The 23,621-nt window shown below is 38.8% G+C and overlaps 1 protein-coding gene across 1 annotated transcript; it reads left to right on the forward strand.

Annotated features, from left to right (window-relative positions):
* The first annotated feature begins 13,307 nt into the window (after positions 1 to 13,307).
* Positions 13,308 to 18,737, forward strand: YEATS4 (YEATS domain containing 4). Its single transcript, XM_068190185.1, has 7 exons — positions 13,308 to 13,463; positions 13,555 to 13,674; positions 14,235 to 14,301; positions 14,392 to 14,486; positions 15,943 to 16,035; positions 16,113 to 16,200; positions 18,153 to 18,737. Exons 1-7 carry the CDS (start codon positions 13,413 to 13,415, stop codon positions 18,320 to 18,322), a joined length of 684 nt encoding a protein of 227 aa, XP_068046286.1. The 5' UTR covers positions 13,308 to 13,412; the 3' UTR covers positions 18,323 to 18,737.
* The last annotated feature ends 4,884 nt before the right edge of the window (positions 18,738 to 23,621 follow it).

Genomic DNA, 23,621 nt, shown 5'->3' on the forward strand with positions numbered 1-23,621 from the left:
AATGTTACAATGAAAACATTGATGGTGTCTTCAAAAACATCGCAATAGTTCTTGCATATGCCTCAACCTAATCTTGGATTCAGCGAGTTAAACATACTAATGTTGCGCTCTCCCACTCAATTTTGATACAAAAACAGGTGGTTACGTATAACCTTTAATTCTGTTTTGCTTTTTAGCAGTGTTTACCTAGGTGGCCTGTGAATTTGCTAATTGACTTATAAAACTGTAAAAACTGCAGCTTTCTGTGGTCAGTTGTTCTGAGGAGAGATAGTCCCAGGTCTGTGATTTTTAGCACATTGAAAATTTTGTCTCTCATACAGCCTTGATCCTGATTGACACTACAATTAATATAAACTTAGACTGTTCATGTGAACTTAAACTTCCTATAATAAGGGGTAGAAAGATGAGGTTTAAAACACTCAAAATCCTGCAGTTGTTTACAGTTTTATAGTAATAGTGCTTGTGTGTGTTCCCTGTCCACCCCTAAGGCCGTAGCAGTCTGTACATAGTTGTATATTAGAAATGTGCCAGAAGAAACAAGATGTTACCATTTTTATGACTTCATGGGTTTGGTATTTTCTTAATACTTTGGGGTTTATTCACACATGCATATAAAAGAGAAGGTACATTTGTATATCCTTGTTCACCAGTGGGCAATATTTAAAATGTCTTAGCAAAAAATGGCACTGATTAAATTTGTCAGATGAGGTTTTGTAAATTTACCTAAAAACAAATTAATGGAGGATTCAGTGAAAGTAGGCGTCAAATTAAATAATTTGTGTTAAATTTCATCAAGTGCGAAATGCAAGCAAATAGAAATTTCATAAAAGCTGCAAAAGCTTCATTTCCATCAGCCTTGCACAAAGGCTCATTTTTAGTCTATTGTAAAGTGTTATGTAACAGACACACTCTTAGAGTTGTCACTTGTTCAAATAGCTGCACTTAATGTTTTAAGTTAAGTTTCAAGACCTCAGATGGCTTTAAGAGGCAACTCTTAGAAGCCTCTTTATTTCTTTTTTACCGATTTTGAAGATTTTAGAGCTGACTTAAAATGTTACCCTGTTCAGGAAAGCATTTAAATCTGTTTGGTTTTCCAGAGCATATAAAGCATGTGCTTACATTTCATAGATTTCAAGAAATGTAAACATATACTTTAAGTGTCGTATTTGCATATGTGAGTGATTTTTATGCTTTACTGAGTTGGGACTGGTAGCTTGTGCAACTGCAAAAGTTTTGCATAAGCCTGAAATGCTCTAATATTTTCGGCACCTAGTGTTCAACCAGGTTTCCTGCAGCCAGGTTGATACTGTTGAACTTGGCTACAGCTTCAGACTCTCCTCTTTTTCTTTTTTTCTTAAATTGTGTACCTCAGTTCCTCACGCATGGGATCACTGGTGTTTATTGAACTATTTGCTTCTGAGAAGATATTTCATGTGTTTGTTTAATCCTGTTTGAAAATCAAAACTGCCTTTAAAAATTTTGTAAAACTGATAGTTGTATCAAGCAAGTCATGAATCACTTCCTGCTTTTTTTTGTGAATAGGTATTGGTTACAAACAGTACTGTTGTAACTTCGTTTTCTTTACTTAAAAACATTATTTACTACTGTGTGTAATAAGTTTAAGGAAGAAATTACCTGCCTGTAGCAGTTAAATGGGTAATAGGTAATACTGGAAAAACAGCAGGTAAGTAATGTTCCATTGCATAGATATATTAAATTTTTTAAATTAAAAAAAAAGTAATGTTACAAGCATTTTAGTAGGAACTGATATTTTACTCCACATTGAAATACATTTGAGACTGTTGCTCTTTTTACAGAGTGTCATTTCTCACTCACATATTTCCATTGCTGGCAATGGAAATAGCAGGGGGAGAATAGCAGGGGGTAAATAATGTAAGTTAAACAGAATGACCATTGTGACCTGAGAGATGAGATCCCTGTATGAAGCCCATTATTTCTCCCTGTTCTCCAAATTCTTAGTTTTATTCGATAAATGTACTGTGTTGCAATTTAGATAATACTCTCGTTGTTGTGAGCTTCCTTTGTTAGATTTTTTTTTTTATAAAACAAAAAAATGTACAGAAAAAAATCCAAAGACCCTGATAAACACCAAAAAGGAATATGCCTAATGTACATCATGTGTAACTGGATCTGTAGTAGAATTTTTACCAAGTCTTGGTTTACTAAAGCTTCCTGCAATTTCCTGTGCATATGCAGGAAATGGCAGTTTGGAAACTTGCTGACTGGTGGTGATGCCATGATGGCTACTGCTGTTTAATATTCATTCAGTTGTATTTCATTTCCTTTTGCTGATGAAAGGATGAATTAATCTGTGAGGAAATACTTATTTTTTTTCAACTATTGAGTATATAAGTAACAATGAAAATATTATCTTAAGGCTATGTCCTTTATCTTGAAAGACAAAACTAACAAGTAGTGACTTAGGGGTGGTGGTGCTTTACCAACAGAACTTGTTTTGATGGTTTGTTTTTTAGAAGTAGAGGGTGATTTTTTTAAAAGTAAAATTTTTACAGGACTATACATTTTGACAGGTCAAAGTACTTAAGAAGAAGAACATAGCATTTTGGAAACTGTACAGTCTTTTTTTTCCCTCATTCCTTTTTTGCTTTCTGTGCCAATATTTTTTTGTTCTGATGACATTTTGGAAAATGTTTGTCAGAACTTCAGATTTTTATTTACAGTGTGGCTTATAAACTTGGATAGCTGTTGTTTTTTGTGTTAAACAAGATACTTTTATTAAATTTAGACATTAGATTTTTCTTTATGGACTAAGTACTTTCTGGTTTTGTTCCTTTGAAATTGGTGAGGCTTAGTTTTACTACCTGTATTTTTTTATCTGATTGTTTAGTTGCATACCCAAACCCTTGTAAATGTTTTTTTCCTAGTTGTATGTGGATTATTGGAGATTTAAATGTTGTATATACTTGTCATCTGTGTTTCTAGTAAAATACATGGCATTCTTTGTAGAAATACTTAATTCCTGATTTTCTTTCTTATCCACTTGCTCTTTGTGTACAGGTTAAACAGACATTGCTCCCATTTTTATTTATAGAATTTTATACATAGCCTGTTAAAATTGTCTTTGGTTCTTGTGTGAACTGAGATACAGCCTTAAATTTCCTAACACAATGCTCATTAAGATACTGTCAGTCATGTAGATTTAAGTATAAAACATGCACGTTTAGGATGGGTACTCTTCAGAATCTGAGACACTAAATTGCTTCTGCATTAAAATATAAACCCTTCAAGATTTTAGAGAAGTAAAGTGCAGGTCAGTGTCCATATAAAAATACTAATTAATTTTAATTATTTCCAAAATAAGAATTGTAATATAGAAAAGAAGCAATGTGGATTCAGTTGAGATTCAAATTATTTTGGTAATTGACTGCACAGGTCTTGAACATAATGGTTGCAGCATGCTGATAAATCATGATGTTTATGCAGAAATACTGTCTCTTGCAATTATGATGCCTCGCAGTTAATACTTCAGACTATCTTGGCGTGGATGGGGGTGTTGAGTTGGGTTTTTTTTCATTTTGTAGTTGTTTTGTCTTCCTCCCCTTTCTTCCTCATACCCTATTAAGGTCTGACATCCCATGTATTTTTAGATTTCCGTTAAGCTTTAGAGGATAAATTTACTAAGGAGCAGTTTGGGGTATAGAAGCTCATCAATTTGATGTTCTTGTAGAAGTTGTTTTCCCCCGTGTTGGACAAAATACAGTAAAGCTCCTTATTCCATTTATATATGATATGTTTGTTAATTCATGAACCCTTTCTGTAGCCCCAGTGATTGCAGTGGGTTCTGGGATGATGCATATGCCTGTGCTTAAATTTTAAAAATACATTAATTTTACAGAAGTCACTTGAAAATAGTAAACATATACCTTTGATCCTGATGGAATGAAGCATTTAAGTTGTAAAAATTCCTATCTATTCATACCATGTAATGTGATTTTTTACATGATTTCAGAATTAATACTTTAGAGTATATTCAATAGACTTCACCCTCACCCTCTTGTACACAGTATTTTGTAATAGAAAATATTTTAAACTGTGCATACTCTTTATCACATTATGAAACAGACATTCCTTTGATCTTCAGAAGTAAGAAAATGAGGAATGTGTGTGCTTTTATAAATATAAGTGGTTGCAAATTCATATTCCTTACTACTGCAGTTGTCCTTTTTTAAAATAATAAAGAAAGGGGAAAAAAAAAGCCAAGTGTTTTGAAGGTGAAATACATTCCTATTTGGTAAACTGTAACATTTTTATGATGATTACCAGCACTGATGACTTTCTAAACAAAAGGCTGTATTGTCTTCCTGTACCATTCCGTTTCCTGGTTCCTGCTTTGCACAAGGATATATGAGTAAATATTGAAGAAATTGTTTGAAATACAGGAGGGGGGTTGTCCAAGTTGGAATGCAGAATTTCAATGCAAAATGTAAGGAAATGGATGCCTGTCACAATGCCTGACTCCAAAGGATTTTATATATATAGTAAACAGTTCCCTGATGCTGGCAGGCCAAAGAGTCTGTTGAATACTGCAGTTTTTGGAGACCTCTATTCTCCGCAAGGTAAGATGGTATCCTAGCAAATGTACATTTCAATACATTTTCAGCAGAGGTACTTAAATAATCTGTAAATTTAGGGATAATTTCATTTTTTTAGATGTTATACTTGAAATATTGCACAACTTTTAGCTTTCATAGGTTTCTTTTTTTCAGCCTTTAGGAGACTGTTAAGCAATTTGCTGTCCAACTTTTGTGTTGGTCTTAAACTGCAATAGTAGTTTACCTTGTATTGAAGAAATAAAGACCATTTTTATATAAAAAAATACTTTTGTCTGTCTTCATTTCAGCTTGTCTAATTTCTTTGCAATTCTCATTATTGTTAGACTTTTCAAATTTTCAGACATTAAAACTTGGAGGGTGGACATTCTAAGATAGTTACAGCGAGATTCTGTGCTGTAATTACTTCTGAATCTAGAAATAGTTTATACTAGCTCTTATCCTTATCTGGACTTTTTGCAGGGTTTACAACCAGTGAGAAGTCCAGACTTATTTTTTTAGCTAACCTTATTTTTCTGTAAAATACAGTGACCCACATGAAGTCTGTTAATGAAAGGGAGTAAAATAAGCATGTGCATAAAGCAATTTCAGTCTCTTAAAATTACATTTGCAGACTCAGACATCAGTTTAGTAATGTTTGGAGCTGTGGGCTTTCTCTATAGGAGGCATTAAACCACTGATGATAGAGCTTTTAAATCTTGCTTTGACTAAATCTGGTAAATGTTAATGATTGCAAAGCATGTGAGTGTTAAACGCAGCAGCTGTAAAACAGCTGTATGGCAGGTTGAACTACTGTCAGCTCACTTCATGCAAAATATTGGTTTGGTACCAGTGACAGTATCCATCCTCTGATGATTTAAAACTACTTTTGATACTGGGGGTTACATGGGCAAACATTTTAACTGCTAAAGCAGAACATTGTTTTACATAAAACACATCTCTGTGTTAAATACACAAAGCCACTTGCATTGCTCTACTGTGCCATTCTAGTGGTGAACTTCCATAATTCATAATAGTTGTCAAAGTTCATTTACTCTGGCACAAAACAAGCTAGATCCATTGTACCATCTTAGATTACTGGTATCATTTGCTGTGCTGTTGGCTCCGCCTTTGGTCTGTGATGAGCCTTTGCCATTTGACAGTGGTAAGATTATGTGAGAATGCTGATGTTCATTTAAAAGAAAATATTGTTTCAAAAATAAGTCTAAAATTTAATCTAATTGACTTGGAAGAACACAGCATTCATTACTGCATTTACCCAATGGGTAACTGTCCAGGTCTCTGTAGAGGAAACAAAATGTTCATTAAAAAATTAACCTGAATTTCTTTGGGTAGTGCTCCAAACCTGCAACAATGGAAATAACATTCACTTGCTCTAAAGGGCTCAGACATTATTTATCCAAAGAGCAAACAGGACAGCAAAGCCAACTTGGCCACTGAGTTTAACTGTGTCAGAATTCACTGTAACGACCTGAGTTTTTAACGTGATTGTGTGTTGTAGCCTGGTTTCATTGACCATGGGAAAATTCAGCCAGTGATGGAAATGGTGTTGGGCTGTCGCTGGTGGAGTTTAGGGGATTCCAGGCTTTCATCTGGGTTAAGAGCAGAGGGGGAAATCATTGTGAACTCTGGATTTTGAAAGTATCTTCCTGCAATTTTTCTCCAGTTTAGGGTGTTCAGCAGTTCCAGTTGCTGAAATGTGAGACAAGTGTAAAGCATCCTGTCCCCCAAAACATGGGATGTATACTCTAAGATAAACACAGTGAGGATTCAGTAGTACGTGGATGAATTTGTTGTGGAGGTGTTCAAGCATAGGTCAACTAACCAGGATGCAGGACCATCAAGGTATGCTTTGAAATGGTGTTGGAGAATGGGGAAGGTAATATAACAACTATGGGGTTTGTTTTCTTCCATGAGAGTTCCCCAGGAAAAATAACCTTTGAATTGCAGACCTAGAAATAGTTTGATAACGCTTATTAGGAAAATGTTCTTGCTCAATTCTGCTTGTAAGAACCTTGCCTCCAACCTCTTTCAGGGTCTTCTTCATAAGTGCTGCAGATTGAAAGGCCCAGAGGCCTAGATGAGCTGGAGGAGGAGATCTTGGTGGAATCCAGGCTTCAGATTATTGTCCTTGCTTGTTTCTCTCCATCTGGAGAGTCCCCAATGCTTAGCAATGTGGAAGCTGGTGCAGAAGCCTCCTCTGCCACCTCAGCAGAGAGCTAACTCTTCCCATAGATCATGTCATCTGACAGTTGGAAACAAGATAAAAATGCCAAAAACCCAAAATCACTCACACCGGGATAAACCTGTTCGTGAACATAACTGTACTTGGCTGAGTAACCTCACTGTGTGGCCCTTATTATTAACTGTTAGGTTTTTGGGAGGAGAGGGAGGTGGAAGGCATTTGTGAGGTTTGGCAGGGGAGCCTAAAATAGTTCTGTGAGCCTTCTGTTACACTAACTGCAGTTAGTGTGGGGAGATTACTGGACTGTAGGAACTTTTTCTGTGAGGAAGCTCTGGAGTTCCTGTGAACATCTGCTGTGGGTTTTGCATGCCAGGCAGTGGGACAGCTGAGTTCTCCAGAGGTTTTTACAGGAAGAAGTCTTCCCTTTTGCTGCTGTGCCTTTTCTGTGTCAGCCTCACTGAAAGCATTAGTGAAGTTTCTTCTCTTGCAAAGCTGGCATTTTGCTTTATATGCTCTCAGTACAGGAGTTACTGATCAGAGAGAAGCTTTAGTTTAAAAAATTTTTCTCTGTAGAAGCGAGGCATCTTGAGCACCTTCAGGGAAGCAGGCACTGAGTAAGGAGTTGGAAGTGTCTTTTTAACCCTTGTTTGGGCTGGAAAGAGATGCTCAGGTTTGGAGTATTAGTGCTGTTCTCTGCCTTTTCATTTTCCCTTGGTTCATCATTCAGACAGTTTCATAATACTGCAGCTTGTCCAGGAAAAATGGGTAAGCTGCAAAAAAGATGAGCAGCAGAAAGCAAATCAAACACCCAAATAAGCAGAACAAAGTCTATGAAGCTAGAAAAGGTAAGTTTGTCCTCACTCCACTCTCTACTCAGTGCAGACTGAGTAAAGGAAGACAGAGGTATGTGTGTAGTTCACGATCACAAAGATGCCTTTTTTACGAGCATTATTACATGAAGTTCGGGTGCAGACACCTGAGCATCTGTACCCCAAAATTCTGGACTATAACAAATCATGACACACAAGGTGAGGAAAAACTGGTTTAGTAATTTTGGGGCCAGGACCTCTGTTTTGCATTGGGATTTAGCTGAGTCCCCTGGAAGGCCTGCAGTATCATGCTCCTAGATATAAAGTAGTCGACTGAGAAAGGAGTTTTGCCAAGTTAGCATTTTTGTAAAGATAACCTCCTGGTCAGCATAGCATATTTGTTAAAGGAACACAACACTTCTGACAATGGGTTTAGCACATCCTAAAGTACTTAAAGCATGTATCTTGACTAACAACAGAGATTGCTCCAGACGTAGTGAAGAATTTATGACTTAATGCACATTCATGTTCTATGAGTATAGGTAAGGCTGCAGCTGCTCAGGAGACTTTGTTACACAATAGATGGACAGATGAACTGGAACTGCATAAGGAACAAAACTTATCTGTCACATTGAATTTTTAGCTATTTTATCTCTTGGAAGATACAAAGCAAGTGATGGCTTCTGTAAAATGTAAGTAAATGGCTGGGAATGGGGATAAGATAAGCCTGCTTGTGTCCAGGAAAAGTAATTTTCTGGGAGATGTACAAAAGAGACAACAGAGAGACCAAAGTGAGAGTGGGGTGGGAATATATTTCCTTTCTTAGCCTGGAGGAGAAAGGAGGGGTTTGTAAAAGGTGCAGAAGCAGTGCTGTGGATTGACAGCTGGGGAATGCAGCACATTTGTCAAGGATGTTGCAAGCTTGAGAGATATGGTGCTGTCCTTGGGATGAGGGAGGGAGGAAGAAGGGCTGGTGCAGTTAAGCTCTTCTGCTGGACAGATTTTTAATGACTAAGTTTGAGCTTTAAGTGAATCAGAGATGTGACATTTTGTAACATAATGTGTAATAAAGAAAACAGATAAAGATCAGCTCACGCTCTTAACACTGAAATATAAAAGTATATGGTGTTCAAGGAACTGATCAAAAATTTGCTAGCTTTTTTCCCATTCTTTCTGTTCCTCAAGAGACAGTGTGTAAAACAAATGCAGCCCAGTAGAAACAGCTCTTTGCTGCAGATAGAAGATTGCTAGTCCTTTCAATTAATTCAATATGAACCTGTTTATGCATCTCTTGTGAAAAATTTGCAGAAAATTTTTAGCACTTTGCTTCCCATCAGACTGCTGGAAGTCTTTTAAATCCTGCACTTTGTGTAAATGGGAAGTAAAATTAATTTCTTCTCAAACAAGGCTTCTCAGCTTTACAGAAAGGACCCAGTGTAAACAGATGGTTTTAAAAATTATATATTGCTGAACTTTGTTTTTCAGAATTACTTTAATCTACTTAGCAATGGCAGTAATTAAGTAGATTTTTTTCTTTTATCCTGCATCTTAGTGGTGAAGATAAGCCCCTAGGTGTCCTGTAAGGGTACGTTCAAAATGGTGTAGGTGTGATCAAGGAGTGTAAAAGGGCTCTTTCTGCCATCTAGTGGTAACAAAAAAACCAGTCCTGTTCACTTACTTAATAATCTCATTAATTGTGTCTGCATTGTCAGCAGAACTAGGTGTAATGATCCTCAACTGTCCTAAATTTAAGAAGATAGCAGTCATTTTTTAGTCCCCTTTTTCACAAAATCAACAACCTGTATTTTCTTTGCCTTGACACCTCATGAAAAAAATCCAAATCCCTGTTTATTGTCTGAATGCCTTTTGAGTGCACTGGTCTTAAATTCCTCTGTGTGTTTCCCTATATGATACACCGGTACTGAAATACTTTAAGGCATAGAAACCTTTTTTTGATGCTAAAGACACTGGAAAAAGACATTGTCCACACAGGTAGATAAAATGTTGCCTGTAGTGGAATGCATCTCTAAAACCCTTCTGAAGATGGGTGGGTTCCCCTGTGGAACAGGCAGCATTTGCTTCTGAAGGAGCAGTGAGCTCTATGGAGCTGCTGCATTTCAGAATGGTTACTCTTACACTTAAAACTGATTTCTGAGGCTTGCTGGTGTCCCATTTCCCTGTTAGCCATTTACTTCTTTTGACAGGCAGCTACCCTTGCCACCTTTTACAATCTGCAGACTGTGCTTCTCTTAAAAAATATATGGCTCTGCTTGGATGTGTTATAGCTCCACACTGGTGGGAGGGGATAGAAACAGAGACCGTTCATGCCAAAGATAATTCTTATTCATGGGTAAAGTTGTAAGGGACTTGCGTTCCCACCTCAAAAAGTTAATTGGAGCATATATGTAATTAAAGCTGCGGTTCTCACTTTCCTGAAAGTGATTTAGCCTGAATTATTTGCAAGATGAAGGTTCATAGCCCCTACTTTCTCCAACACCTGTAGTGTAAGGGTATTGAAAACAGTGAATAGTGTAGAATGGCTAACAGAACTCTGCAGAAGATACTGTTGAAAAGAATGTCTAAATTGTTTGGTGGGTTCTTTTTTTAGGTACATAAAGTACTTTGAATAAAAAGAGTCAGAGAAGGCCAATAGCTCTAAAAAGCTGTATTTTGAGCTTCTCTATGTAAGTATAAATTATCCATAAGATTAAAGCTATGTGCTGGCTGGTTTCCATCTCAGCAGCAGTCCAGGAAAATTTTCTTCCTGTTAATTTCACAGTGGTAACAGTGTGATACTTCAGAAAAGTAACTTATTTTGTTATGTAGAATTCCTACTGTGCCTTCTTAATTCTTAGTTATGCCTGTCTGTTTCATTTAGTTAAGTAATTAATCATATTTTAAAATTACTTTTATGCCTTTTACTCAAAAAGAATTTAGAAATAAAATTTAAACCTTTACATTATCATCTCCTTTTTTTTTTTTGCTATAATTACAGCAATAGCTAGTTCAGATTTTTAACTGTGAGGTGCTTGGGTATGTTATTGAAGAAGGGAAGGTTTCTAAAAATGCAACTTTATTTGGGGGAAAAAGTAGCAACTTGCCAAAACCATGTTATCATCAAATTAATTTAGTAGTCTGTTAAAACAGGGTTAGTGAGAGAGATGATGGTATACCATTCCTTGCTGGAACCAGGTTTGTGCTACCTCCAGCTGCATTTGATCCTTGGAACAGGTGGCCTCTGCCTGCTCAGTTTTGTCCTTTCCAGGATTGGAATAAGTTTGAGGAAAATCTTACGTGACACTTCTGCAAGGGCAACTCCTGTGAGATTGTATGTAATCCCCTTACAAAGAATAAAAATGTAACCATCTCTTTTGAACTTAAAAAAAAAAAAAAAAAGAAAATGAAAACCCACAATTTTGGAATTAAATCTTGGTATGACCTGACCTGGGTGAAAATGCTGAGGAACCTGGTAATTTTGCTTAGAATCTGGAGTTGGAAGATGTTCTTTATTTAAGTGTTGTGTATGCCAGTATCCAGTGCTGTGTGTGCCATCTGAGGACAGCTGGCAGGTAAAGGGCTCCCCTCTGAGGAGCAGCCAGCTCCCTGTGTGTGGCTCTTTCCTTTCACAACAGTGGCATATGAAGAAACTTCACCTAAACTGCACACTTGGACACAGGCTGGGCTCAACAGTTACAGCATGGTGGCAGATCATGTGCAGCACCTCCCAAAAACAGGTTGTAAGAAGCAGATTTCAGCACTTACCTTCTTCAGGGTGCTGCCAGCCCTTTGCTACAGCCAGGAACCTACCTAACGTGGTCTAGTTCAAACAATCCCATCCATTTCCAGTCTCTCCTATGTCATCTTGTTATGCAGATTCTTCTCATTCCACATGTTCCAACAAAGGTTTGCCCTCCATAGCCACAATCTGACTCTGAAATTCAGTGATTGTCTTGAAGCCTTCTGCATTTGAGATGATTTCTTTTATTTCAGTTAGCACAGAGTACATGTCCAGTGCCAGTTTCTCCAGTTCTGCCACTTCTTTTCTTAAATGTGCTTCCATCTTGGTAATAACATTCATGCCTGTGAATATTTAGATAATAAATTCATTAACCATTCTTTTGGTGAACAAGTCTTTGTATCAGGTTTAGAACAGGAATTTATTTCTTTTTCAGCCAACCTATATCTCTGTGGTTGGCCATGCTAATAGGCAAAGCAGGTTGGGAATGGTGTGGGTGTGTTTTAGCCTTTCCATTGCAAGGCCACACAGGAAAGCAAAATAGCAACAAAGGCTGGAAAATGCTGCCTGGGATATGAAGCTCAGTCTTGTCCTGGGGCAGGCAACTGCATCATTTAACTTTTTCCATCATTTCTCTTAAAGCCTCATAGGGTCTGTCTGGGTGTTTGCTCCTGCAAGCCTGGTCTGCTGGAAGGTGTCCCTGCCCACAGAGGGGTCGAGGGTGAGAACTACATGGTCTTTAAGGTTCCTCCCAACCCGTTTTATTATAGATTCTTTTAAGTGAAAGGTGCACACATTTCCAGATGGGATCTTAACAGGGTTTGTACGATAGCTTCTGATGAAGTTTTTAATGCTCTTAAATCCTCTTCTCTTTCTGACAGATTAACAAAGGTGGGTTACACTTCTGTTTTTAAAAACCAAAGCAGATATGTTCAAGCCCACCCATCCCAAAGGCAGATCTGTAGAGTAGTCATGGGTACATGTGAGGAAAAGGTTTCTTCATATCAGGAACTGCACCATTCCCCTTCTTGTTCATCTTGTTACTGGAATAAAGAGTCTTCCACAGAAGCCAGTTATTAATTAGAAGTTAGATTAACCTCAGAAAATTTTTCTTTGAAGACAGGGCTTGACCACTTGTAAAAGAGTGGCCCAGCTGCCAGTCTTGCCAATTTGCTTTAATAAAAATAGCTGTAACATTTTGGAGCTGAGCAGTGCTGTTCACACAATCTAGTTCATACAAGGAACAGAGTTGGAAATTTTTGCTTTCTGGGAGAGGGTTAGGCATGATGTTCGCTGCTTTCTTGTCTGCCAGGAGTCCCAGCACAGGCGTCGGAGGGCCACGGGAGAGGGATGCTCTGGAAAATGGTTTGCAGGCAGGGTCTGTCAGCAGCTCCCCAGAGGAGTCTCCAGTCCATCACAGGGACAGACAGGGCTGGGCTGAACAGAGGTTGCAGCTGAGGCACGGAGCTGCACCTCCACAAATCAACAGCCCCCTCAGACTCATCTCCTCCTGAGAGCGCTGGGTCAGCCTGGAGAAGAAGAGGCTCCGGGGAGGCCTCAGAACAGACCTCCACTGCCTAAGGAGGCCTGTGAGAGAGCTGGAGAGGGACTTTTGGCAAAGACATGTAGTGACAGGCCGAGGGGAATGGCTTTAAACCTAAAAGAGGACAGCTTTTAAATTGGTATTAGGAAGAAATTCCTCCCTGTGAGGGTGCTGAGGCACTGGAACAGGTTGCCAGGGCAGCTGTGGATGCCCCATCACTGGGAGCGTTCCAAGGCCAGGCTGGATGAGGCTTTGAGCACCCTGGGGTAGTGGAAGGTGTCCCTGTGCTGGGCGTGGAACCGGGGCGCCCCTTGGGGTCCCGTCCATGGACGCGTGCGTTTCCCGCGGCGCGGGCCGGGCCCGCTCCTCGGCGGCCCCGCTCCTCGGCGGCCCCGTTCCGCCCCGGCTGGCGGCGGCAGCGGCGCCGCCCCGCCCCGGAAGCCGCGGGGGATGGCGGTCGCGGGGCGGCGGCGGCGGCGGGAGCGGCGGCAGAGCCGGGCGGGGCGGTCGCGGGCGGCGGCGGCGGCGGGCGGCGCCCCCGGGCAATATGTTCAAGAGAATGGCAGAGTTCGGGCCTGACTCCGGCGGCAGGGTGAAGGTGCGGCCGCTGGCGGGGCTCAGGCCGCGAGGGGCGGCGCGGCAGCGCCTCTCTGAACGCGCCGTGTCCGCTTGTGTTCCTTTTGTTTAAGGGCGTTACCATCGTGAAGCCGATCGTGTACGGGAACGTGGCGCGGTATTTTGGGAAGAAGAGAGAGGAGGATGGTCACACTCACCAGTGGACGGTGTATGTGAAGCCGTACCGGAACGAGGTACAACTGAGCCGCCTCCCCGAAAGGCTGGTCAGGCTTTGGAACAGGCGTTCCGGGAAACCGGGGAACTGCCATCCATGGAAGTGTGCAAAACGCCTGTGGATGTGGCACTTGGGGCCGTGGCTCAGTGGTGGCCTTGGGTTAAGGGTTGGACTCCGTGACGTTAGAGGTCTTTTCCAACCGAGCAGCACCGGGACGTGGGGGTCTGAAAAGCCGGAATTAGAGTAAGGGGCAGGAGGGTCTTTGCATTTAAGACAAGAAAATACACAGGTTGGTGGGTTTCCAAAAAGGAAAACCATGGGAAAGGCATGCTTCCATTTATGTTTTTTGGAGTGATCTTTCCCAGTGTAGGGGAAGATTGGAGAATATTCATGGGGATTAAATACTAACGGACCTGTGTGCAAGAACTAATTTTTGGATTTACCGCTTTGCTATCCTTCTGTGCTTAAAGTCAGAAGAAATACTATTTAAAACCAGAAATAATGCAGGCCCGTTGGGTAGATGACTGAATAGTAACTTGGTGTGCTGAACAATCAGAAATAACAATGTTTCTGTTTTAGGACATGTCTGCATATGTGAAAAAAATTCAATTCAAGTTGCATGAAAGCTACGGTAATCCTTTAAGAGGTGGGTTTTGCATTTTGGCAATTGTTCCTACAACTGGGCTTTTTTTCCAGCTTTATCATGGGATTAACACTTCTATGTTGCCTCTTGCAGTTGTTACCAAACCACCATATGAAATCACCGAAACAGGCTGGGGTGAATTTGAAATAATCATTAAGATATTTTTCATTGATCCAAATGAAAGACCTGTAAGTACATTGAACTTTTAACAAAGCTTGAATAATTAATTATGGTGGCCTACAGCTCTAGGAAATTGCTGGTCAAAATAAGTCTCATTGGCCATGGAAGTAATAAAAGTCTCTTTTGAAGAAAATTATTTTAAGGATTGGTCATATTTTCCTCTATCTGTGCTACACTCATTGTATTCATGACTGCTTTTCCCGTGCTTGGCTTCTCTGACATATACTAATATGAGACCACATACTGCATTTTACCTGGGTTGAGCACACACTGAGGATTTCTCTTCCGCGTAGCTTCCAAGTTCTAGAATATTTGAGTATGTTAATTTTTGTTTTTTCTGTCAGATCAAAATCAGTCAAAAAGCAGTAGGGCTACTCTGCTAGCATAAGTCTCTGCCTAAGAAGACCAGGTTAAAACAACTTTGTAGTTGCATAAAGTACTTGAATTAATTTTATTCTTCCATTCCTGTGTTTTAGACATGTCTTGTAGGTTTGTTTATTCAGGTTTAGGTAAGAAACTTGATTACTCTATTTTAAGGAAACAGGATGTTTATTTCTGGAAGGATTGAGTTCCTTCTGTCACTTGAACAATCCTTTTTTTAATCAATTTTTTGCTAAATGAGAGTGAAACTGAATTTCTTTTTTTTTTTTTTTTTTTTTTTTTTTAATTCGTGGCAATTGGTAACAATGGGCTTACTGTGCTGTTGGGCTCGGTAGCATCCTGACTTGTATTAATTCCGTTCACAGCTTGACCAAGCTGTCCTAAGGTTGGTTGGGTGTTTTTTCTTTACTGCTGTTCTTGGAAGGCTGTTTGGGAGCCTGTCACGTTCTTCCTTTCCAGGAGGTACCAAGGGGAGTCAGGTACTGCTCTGTTCCACCACTGCTCCTGGGCCTGTTTGTGGAAGGGGAGAAGTGTGGGCTGTGTGTGCTCTTCCCAGACCACGGGCCAGGTGGTCAGTGGCTCCTCAAAGCTGCACAGAGGACTTCCAGTCCTCTCCCCACCCTGCCATTTGCACTGCAAGGATGGAAGAGTAACCCCACAAAGAGAGATTTCAGTGAAAAGCAATTCACAGCCTCCCTGGTGCTTTGTTTTCTCGAGAATAGAGGATAAGGTCACAGAAAGCACTTTCTAACTGATTCATTGAGAAAGTCAGTTTGAATTAAATCACCTATTTGAAAATGTTTCAGAAAATATGGTATTAGTATTTTTTATATACCAGTCCTAAACCACTTCGGAGACATTTTTAAAGTCTCAAGAGGCCTTTGGATAGTTGGCATGTTTTAACAGTTAATGTTAAATTTAAAGTAATTCTACTGAAGCTATATGACATTTATATTTGCATTCCTAAAACATTTTTAAATCCTATAGTTATTTTGTAGGAACAAATGCTACTTGTTGCTATCTAGAACAAGAGTTCTATTTTGCTGCAATTTTGAAGCTAATAAAATTCTGTCTTTTGCATAGGTAACTTTATATCACTTGCTGAAGCTTTTTCAGTCGGACACCAATGCCATCCTCGGGAAGAAAACTGTAGTTTCTGAATTCTATGATGAAATGGTATGAACATTCTTAATGTAATCCTCGCTTTATTTTGAAGAGTATTAGTGATACCATGTATTTTTCTCCTTCATTAGATATTTCAAGATCCTACTGCAATGATGCAGCAGCTGTTAACAACGTCTCGTCAACTAACACTGGGTGCTTATAAACATGAAACAGAGTGTAAGTTGAAAATTAAAATTTTTTAAACTTTAGAAATAACAATAGTTGGATTTGCTTTTAACGTAGTTTTTATGCGGGGCTGTAACAGTACAATGATTTGGATGCTGCAAAAAGCTGGTAATTTTGCATTAAATTTAACTTCAACTTTTGCAAAGGTATTAATACTTACCTGAAAACTTCTAAGATTTTCTTATCCCTATGGCTGCTAAAAAAAAAAGGAATTGGGAATTACTTGGTATGATGGCATGAACTACACCTAGTCTGACATCTTTGAAATGAATTAAAACAGAGGATAAATGAAGGCCACCCTATGGTACAGTTTGGTTCAGCGCTGCAAGCAAAGGTCACACTTGAAGGCATGAAGTACAGAACAGTTAGTGATGTTTAAGTCAAAGCAGCAATTCTTTGTGGATAAAGAGTAGCGTCTGAAAGCTCCTTTTCCCTTCTATTTCTTTAATTGTAGGTAATTACATAACATACTTCTTAAGTACAGCATAACGGTTTTTGTGTAATTTTTATCCAGTTTGTCTCCAAATATAAGCAAAAGTATTAAGAGAACTAAGGAAATTAAAGATACATTGAGTCATAAGTTGTAATGCATTTAGTGTTTATTTCTTTTCTGATCTTCTGTATTTCATCTGTTATTTGCTTTCTGAGAGTAGAAGATGTAGTATTTATTGAGCCAAAATCCTGCCCTATTAATTACAAACCTTAATCCATTGTAGTCCACCTCACCTGACCTTATGTTCACCTGACAACAAATGTCAGGTATTTTTTGGCCAGCAAACACCTAGAGCTAAGAGTGGCAAGTGATTATGAGTTTGAAGCTCTTCAGAGTTAGAGTTTCTGTTTGCCTTATGTCTGCTTGGTTGTGTGGATATGTGAGCTACTTGTATTTCCTGCCTCAGTTCAGCCAGTCTTGAGGTGGATTTTTGTTATTGTTGCATGTTACAGTTTTTGTTTAGAAAATGTTTAATAATATGATTGATAAAAACATCCAAATTTAAACTTTTTCATTTAAAATTTTTGGATATTTCTTCAGACAGCAGTAGAAACTTTCAGTGTAGTTTCTGTTTATAAATACTTCCTTAAAATGTGCTAATGACGCAGATAATATTTGCCACTGCCCACAGTTACGTATTGTGTGGGATATGAGTGACCTCTGCAGCCTTCATAGACTTGTTGGCTTTACCATCTTTGTCCTAAACCTTGTGCATGAAAAAATAATAAAAAAATAGAATAATTGATGTCAGATACTTGTTAAAGCAGGGCAGTGTAACCAAAACTTCCAGATCGGTAGACTTAAACTCCAGTGAGACGTAGAAAATGGTTACAGTACATGGAGAAGGAACCACAGAATGGTGTAGGCTTGCAGGGACCTCTGGATGCATGTTGTCCACCCCCTGCCCTAGCAGGGCCACTGACAGCTGGTTCCCCAGGCCTGTGTCCAGATGGCTTCTAAATGTGTCCAATGATGGGGATTCCACAACCTCTCTGGGCAGCCTGTGGTCACTTTCACAGTCAGTTTCCTGATGTTCACAGGGAACCTCCCATGTTTCAGTTTGTGCCTGTGGCCTCGTGAGCTGTTACTCAGCACCACATATTCATAGTTCTCTGTAATTTCCCATGTATTTGCTGTCACCATGTCAGGTTTTATTTTCCTCACCTAATCTTTAAAAAAAAAGTAGAAAATTATTTTATGAATTGTATAACTATCTGCAAAACTGATGGACTGAGGGCTGAATAATGCTGCAAAACAAACTTTTTTTTTTTTTTTTTCTAAATCCAGACTCTTATGTGGATACCGTTTTGATTACAATTATTGAATGTATAAGGCTAACAGTAACAGGTTTTTTTTCAGGACAAATGATATCCAAATTACTGTTGCAATTTTTTTTTAAAGCAAATTTCATGGCACTTAAAATATATATTTTTCTTTATTACTGCCATAGTTGCAGATCTTGAAGTGAAAACGAGGGAGAAGCTTGAAGCTGCCAAAAAGAAGACTAGTTTTGAAATTGCTGAGCTTAAAGAAAGACTAAAAGCAAGTCGTGAAACCATCAACTGTTTAAAGAATGAAATCAGAAAACTTGAAGAAGATGACCAGTCTAAAGATATGTGACAAGTGCTGACTTGAGTGTGTACTGAACATGGAAAGACTTCAGTCATGGAATTGTATGAGTTCTCTTCAGTTCTTTAACTGAGACTACAAGAATTTCACTGGCAAATTATTCGAGTTTGTGGCGATTAATGCCATAAATGGAAGAAAAAAGAAAGAATGTATCCTTGTCTTATAGTTAAAATCTGTGGGTACTTAACGATTTTTTTCAAGTGGAAGTGGTCTTGAAGACTAGACTACTTTTTCTTTGAAAACTGCATTTGAGTCATGTATGAAAACTTTGTATTAAGTCTTGTATTAGTTCAATGTGATTTTACAAAATGCTGGTGTTTACTTTTTTTACCTTTTTTTTTTTCTACTGATTGTTTAGAGATGCATCTTTAAAGCTAAAAATAAAATATGCAGTTTTTTATTTTAATGTTTCTTGTCTCTGTCCGGCTGTGGGCTTCAAGAATAACTGTAAGTATGCTACTGTAAGTAACATACCCTGATTTCAGGCAGAAGCTGAAATACAACGGTATGCAAGTTATTTAAGTCTGGTTACAGTGATTTTTGGCATGTCTCTCTGTGATCAGCACAATGAGAACACTTTCTGAAAACAGGATTTTAAATAACTTGTGTATCTACAGATAACAGTTTCTAGCCCCAAAGCTGCTTTAACACATACAAATGCATCAATGCTACAAACTATGCTCAGAAGCAGCAAATTATTCCAGTACTGTTTTGTAGGATTTTGTCTGATATTTGTACTGCACTACAGTCACTTCATCAAATACTGTCTCTGCCACTTCTTCCTCGTCTCACTCTACCCTGCTCCAGCCTGGTGACCTTCCCACAAGAGGCAGTCTTCCATTAATTCCTCCACTGGGAGAGCTTCTCAATGGCTACATTTCTTCACAAAGCATGAAGTCCCTCCTGGGATCACAAGTCCTGCCAACAAACCTGCACCAGTGTAGGCTCCTCTCCATGGGGCCACAGGAGCTGGTCCAGTGCAGGCTTTCCATGGTATCACAGTCTCCCTTGGGCATCCCTTTGGTCTTTTGTGAGGTCTTCCACAGGCTGCAGGTGGATCTCTGCTCCAGCACCTGGAGCATCTCCTTCCTCACTGACCACAGTACCTGCAGGGCTGTTCCTCATGTATTCTCACTCCTTTCTCCACTCCTGTTCTCCCTGCCCAAGCAGGTTTTTTTTCCCTCCCTTTTTAAATCAGCAAGCTGTTGTGCTCAGCCTTGGCCGGTGGCAGGTCCATCCTGGAGCCATCTGGCATTCGCTCTGGTGGGCACAGGGGAAGCTTCTGGCAGCTTCTCACAAAAGCCACCCTATAGCCCCCTCACTACCAAAACCTTGCCACATAATTCTTAAGTCACTTGCATGTGTTCCCCTGAAAAATCAGTACATGATTTCATCAATCCTTTAAGAACAAAGCACTCATTTCTTCATATTTGTAACAACTGATGATTGACGGGCTTCTGTATGGCTTAGTAAAGGGAAAGTTTCATCACTCGATATGTAGATTTAGAGTTTTCATTAAGAACATCAACTTGGCATACTTGGTTTATGGTATTATGAACACACATAGGTTGAGGAACAGCTTGTACTCTGGTATCCACACAGACCCTTCCTAGTAGTGCAGAATATCCAAATTTGTCAGTTTTTGGTTACCTAAGTGCTTTGGTTTCTTTATTCAGTAGCAAATTTCCTTCTAAGCAGCAGCTGAAGAATGCTATTTTCAGAGATGTGCACTTGCATAAGCCACAGTATATTGTGCATGCTGAAACAAAAATGGGAATGGAAAACACAATTTTTGGTGTATACAACATTATTATTTTCATATTTGTCAGTTAAAATAATAGTAATGATGACCAACTCACATGGAATATTAAAGAGGTTCTGTAGGAGCTGTGACTAAGATGAACAGGTCTGCCACAACAGACTTGAGCAGACCAAAAAATAATGGAGATGTACCTTTTGAATCCAGCTCTTTGAGGGAGGCTGAAATATTTTTTTTTGTTTACATCCAATAAACAGCCTAGTGTCTTAGGATACAGGAACAGTGATCTTGGCTCCACTGCTAGTTGCCATCAGCATGCTAGACCACTGATGTAATTTCTGTTTGGAGTTAGTAGTCTTTTTTCCTTCAGTTTTTCTTTCAACTTTTTGTATTTTTTTTTCTTCTCCTTTGCACTCTCTGCAAAGATCTTAGAAAAGCCATTAGGCTCCTTTCTCAATAATAAGAAAATAGTCCTAATTTGCTAACACAGCTGTCTGTGCTGAGTAGTCACTGTCAATAGACAACAGGAAGAACACCTGCTTTACAAAGTTCCAGTTAGGATCTGTTTTCATTAGAAAACACTTTTTTCAGGTGCTGAGAAAGCAACTGAGCCCTGTATTAGACAGTAACTAAATTCTGGGAGAAGTTAATGACAATTAATCATAGACTCAGTCATACAGTATTCTGAGTTCAATGGGACCCACAAGGATTGAGTCCAGCTCCTGACCTTGCACAGGCCATCCTCAAGAACTGCATGGATCTCAGCTAACAGAGAAGTTATGTTTGTTCCTATGTGCTCTGCAGTTAAAAGCTATTGATGCAAACACCTGTGTGTACACAGTAAATTTGCAGTAAGTGTTGATCGTATAGTGCATGTCATTTTCAAAGTTATTAGAACTGAAATTGAGTGGGGCACCTAAGGACACAGTTGCATTTGACCTCCATTGCCTTGAAGAAAAAAGACAATCCCAAATGTTACACTTGGCTTAATTTTTGGCAACGCTACGGAGATGCAATTCCAGAAAAATAGTTCCAGTTTGTGCTTGCCAGGGTGCAAACTTAAATGCTGTTTATATTGCTGAGGCTGACCTTAGACCGTGGCTTCATCCTGAGTTATTGTTGGGAAACACAATTGTATTTAAATCTTGCTTTGCAGAGGAGGAGAAAAAAAATCTCACTGTGCTATTGATATCACTGAATTGCACAGTGATTGGTTCAGTTGCCTGCACCAAAGCTGTAACCACCACTTGAAGTAACCTTTTGCTGGGTAAAGATAAACATGGTTTATCTCAGTTTACATGCTGACTGTTTTGAGTTTTACCAGTGAACATCAGTATCAAGTGTCACTATTAGTTAGTTTCATTGCCAGTTCCACTATAAAGACATGGGCATTTTAAATATTTTAGACAAGACAAATTAATACTCATCACAGTAATTTCAGGCAAGGAATCATTACTCAGTACCCAGTATTACATATCACTAGTCTTTTTCTTAGCTAGCTCTATCTCATATAACTCAGTTCTTTCCTTTGGGTTTGGCACACTGTAGTTTACCGTCAGACTATGAAGTACTATAAGGCTGTTGCCCAGGATGTTTCTCACCAGAAATGCCATTATCTGACAGGAGATATGTAGATACAGTTAAAGAATTTTTGTAGTCAGTAGAGATGGAACTGGAAGCAACATTAAAGCACTGTCTTCATTTTCTTTCTAGACAGATGCTGGTAATAGCACCAACATTTGCTGCTTATGCATTTCATCCATATAAAATACATCAAAGTGTGTTTGCATCTTAATGAGAATACAGATTTAAGAGCATTTCAGGTTATTTTCAGACATGATGTTTTCCAAACACCAGGGGGCAGGTATGCCCAAAATATTCTCCAGTCTCTACAGCAGCTTAATTACTGGGATTTTGGCATCTGGGGTCTGTGACATCTTTGGCTAATCTCGTTTGCTTTGACACTAGGTCCTGATCAGAACACCTGTATTTGTTTCTGTAGAGGTGACCAAATAATCTCTTGCATGTTACAGAACTATTCAGCAGCCTTGTCAACAAATCAAGTGTGCCATGCCAGGAAGCACAAAATAAAGCATGAGTGTTAGAATTTTTCTCTATTTGGGAAGGGAAGGAGCTTTCAAAATACAAATCTCTGGGGTTGCTTTGCTTTTAGTTATTTCCTTTTTTTTTTTTTTTTTTCCTTTTTCAGGCCAAGATTATGTGTCAAATGAGTGCACAAAACATAACTTAGGCACTCCACTGGACTGCACACTTTGCTTGCACTGAATTGCATGTCCAAAATGGCAGGATTTTACACCAGTAAAAGTAATTACTTTTTACAACTTTATGTTGATAAAGTTAATAAACTTATTTGACTACTTACTGCATAATGAATAATGAACCTTTGGCTTCCAAGTGTGTTGGAAGTTCTAATTTTCCTGCATACAGCAGGGAAGAACAGTTTCACTTAAGAGGGCGAAGAAAAGAGAATTAGGATGGTAGAAAAGAATAGCAGCAATAAGAAATTAATGTTATGTATATATTTAGTTGGGATTTATGTAACATTTGCTTATGATACATTCATACTATTTCCATTTAAAAATGTTTTAAGCTAGCACATGAAGTCATGTAAGTTTCTAGTGAAAAGTCTGGCCTATGCAAATAGCTAATACATATCCAAAATTAAAATTTACATCTTGATTTTCATAGAAAAATATCTCTTGAATGTCAGTGATTAGGCCACCAAAAGAACTTCATTAACATTGCAATATACAGTATTTGCCCTACTCTGCCCCTAATATTGACTGTATTTCTAACGTGTTCATTTGTTATATTAGGTGTTCATTCCCCCACACTGGTGGGGAATTGTGTACTTTAGGACAGAAAACCAATTTTATCTGATCTACTACTGGCTTCTGCTTTGCAAATACTTTCACCTGAAGTGACCAATACCTTATTTTCTTCTTAATATCTTAATTCTGCAAAGTCAGGCAAATCTCACTTTTTTTTCAGTCTACAAACCAGCTTTTTTTCAAATTGAACATTTTATTTAACCTCTGATCTAGAATGTTAAAAAAGCATCTCTGTGTTTTTAAAATAAGAATTAATCCAGGTTATTTTTGTTTTAATTAGTATCCTGAGTAGAGTGACAACTGTGCTACACCTAAAGTTCCATTCAGGTCCCAATCCACCTGAAATCTGAGCAGGTAAAAAGGAGAATATTGAGAAGTTATGTTTGAGGATCTTGCAGTTAACTTTTGATGCTATTTCCCAGTTTATTTATGGAAGATTATGTATTAAGTAAAGCATTTACTTGGTAAGCTAAATATTCCTGAGGAAAACTGCATCACACAGTTTTAGTTCTTCACCATGAGATCATGAGAGTACTCTCCTGTGCTGCTGCCAACAGTGAGCTGTATGCAGTCAGCTCTGCAGGACTTCTCTAAGACTGGGCAGGGAACAGGCAAGAAAAAGCATAATCTCATGTAGTGATTAAGGCATTGGAGAAAACAAATGGAGTGCTTTTTTTTC

The sequence above is a fragment of the Anomalospiza imberbis genome, chromosome 5, assembly GCF_031753505.1.
Source record: "Anomalospiza imberbis isolate Cuckoo-Finch-1a 21T00152 chromosome 5, ASM3175350v1, whole genome shotgun sequence".
NCBI classification, from domain to species: Eukaryota; Metazoa; Chordata; class Aves; order Passeriformes; family Viduidae; genus Anomalospiza; species Anomalospiza imberbis.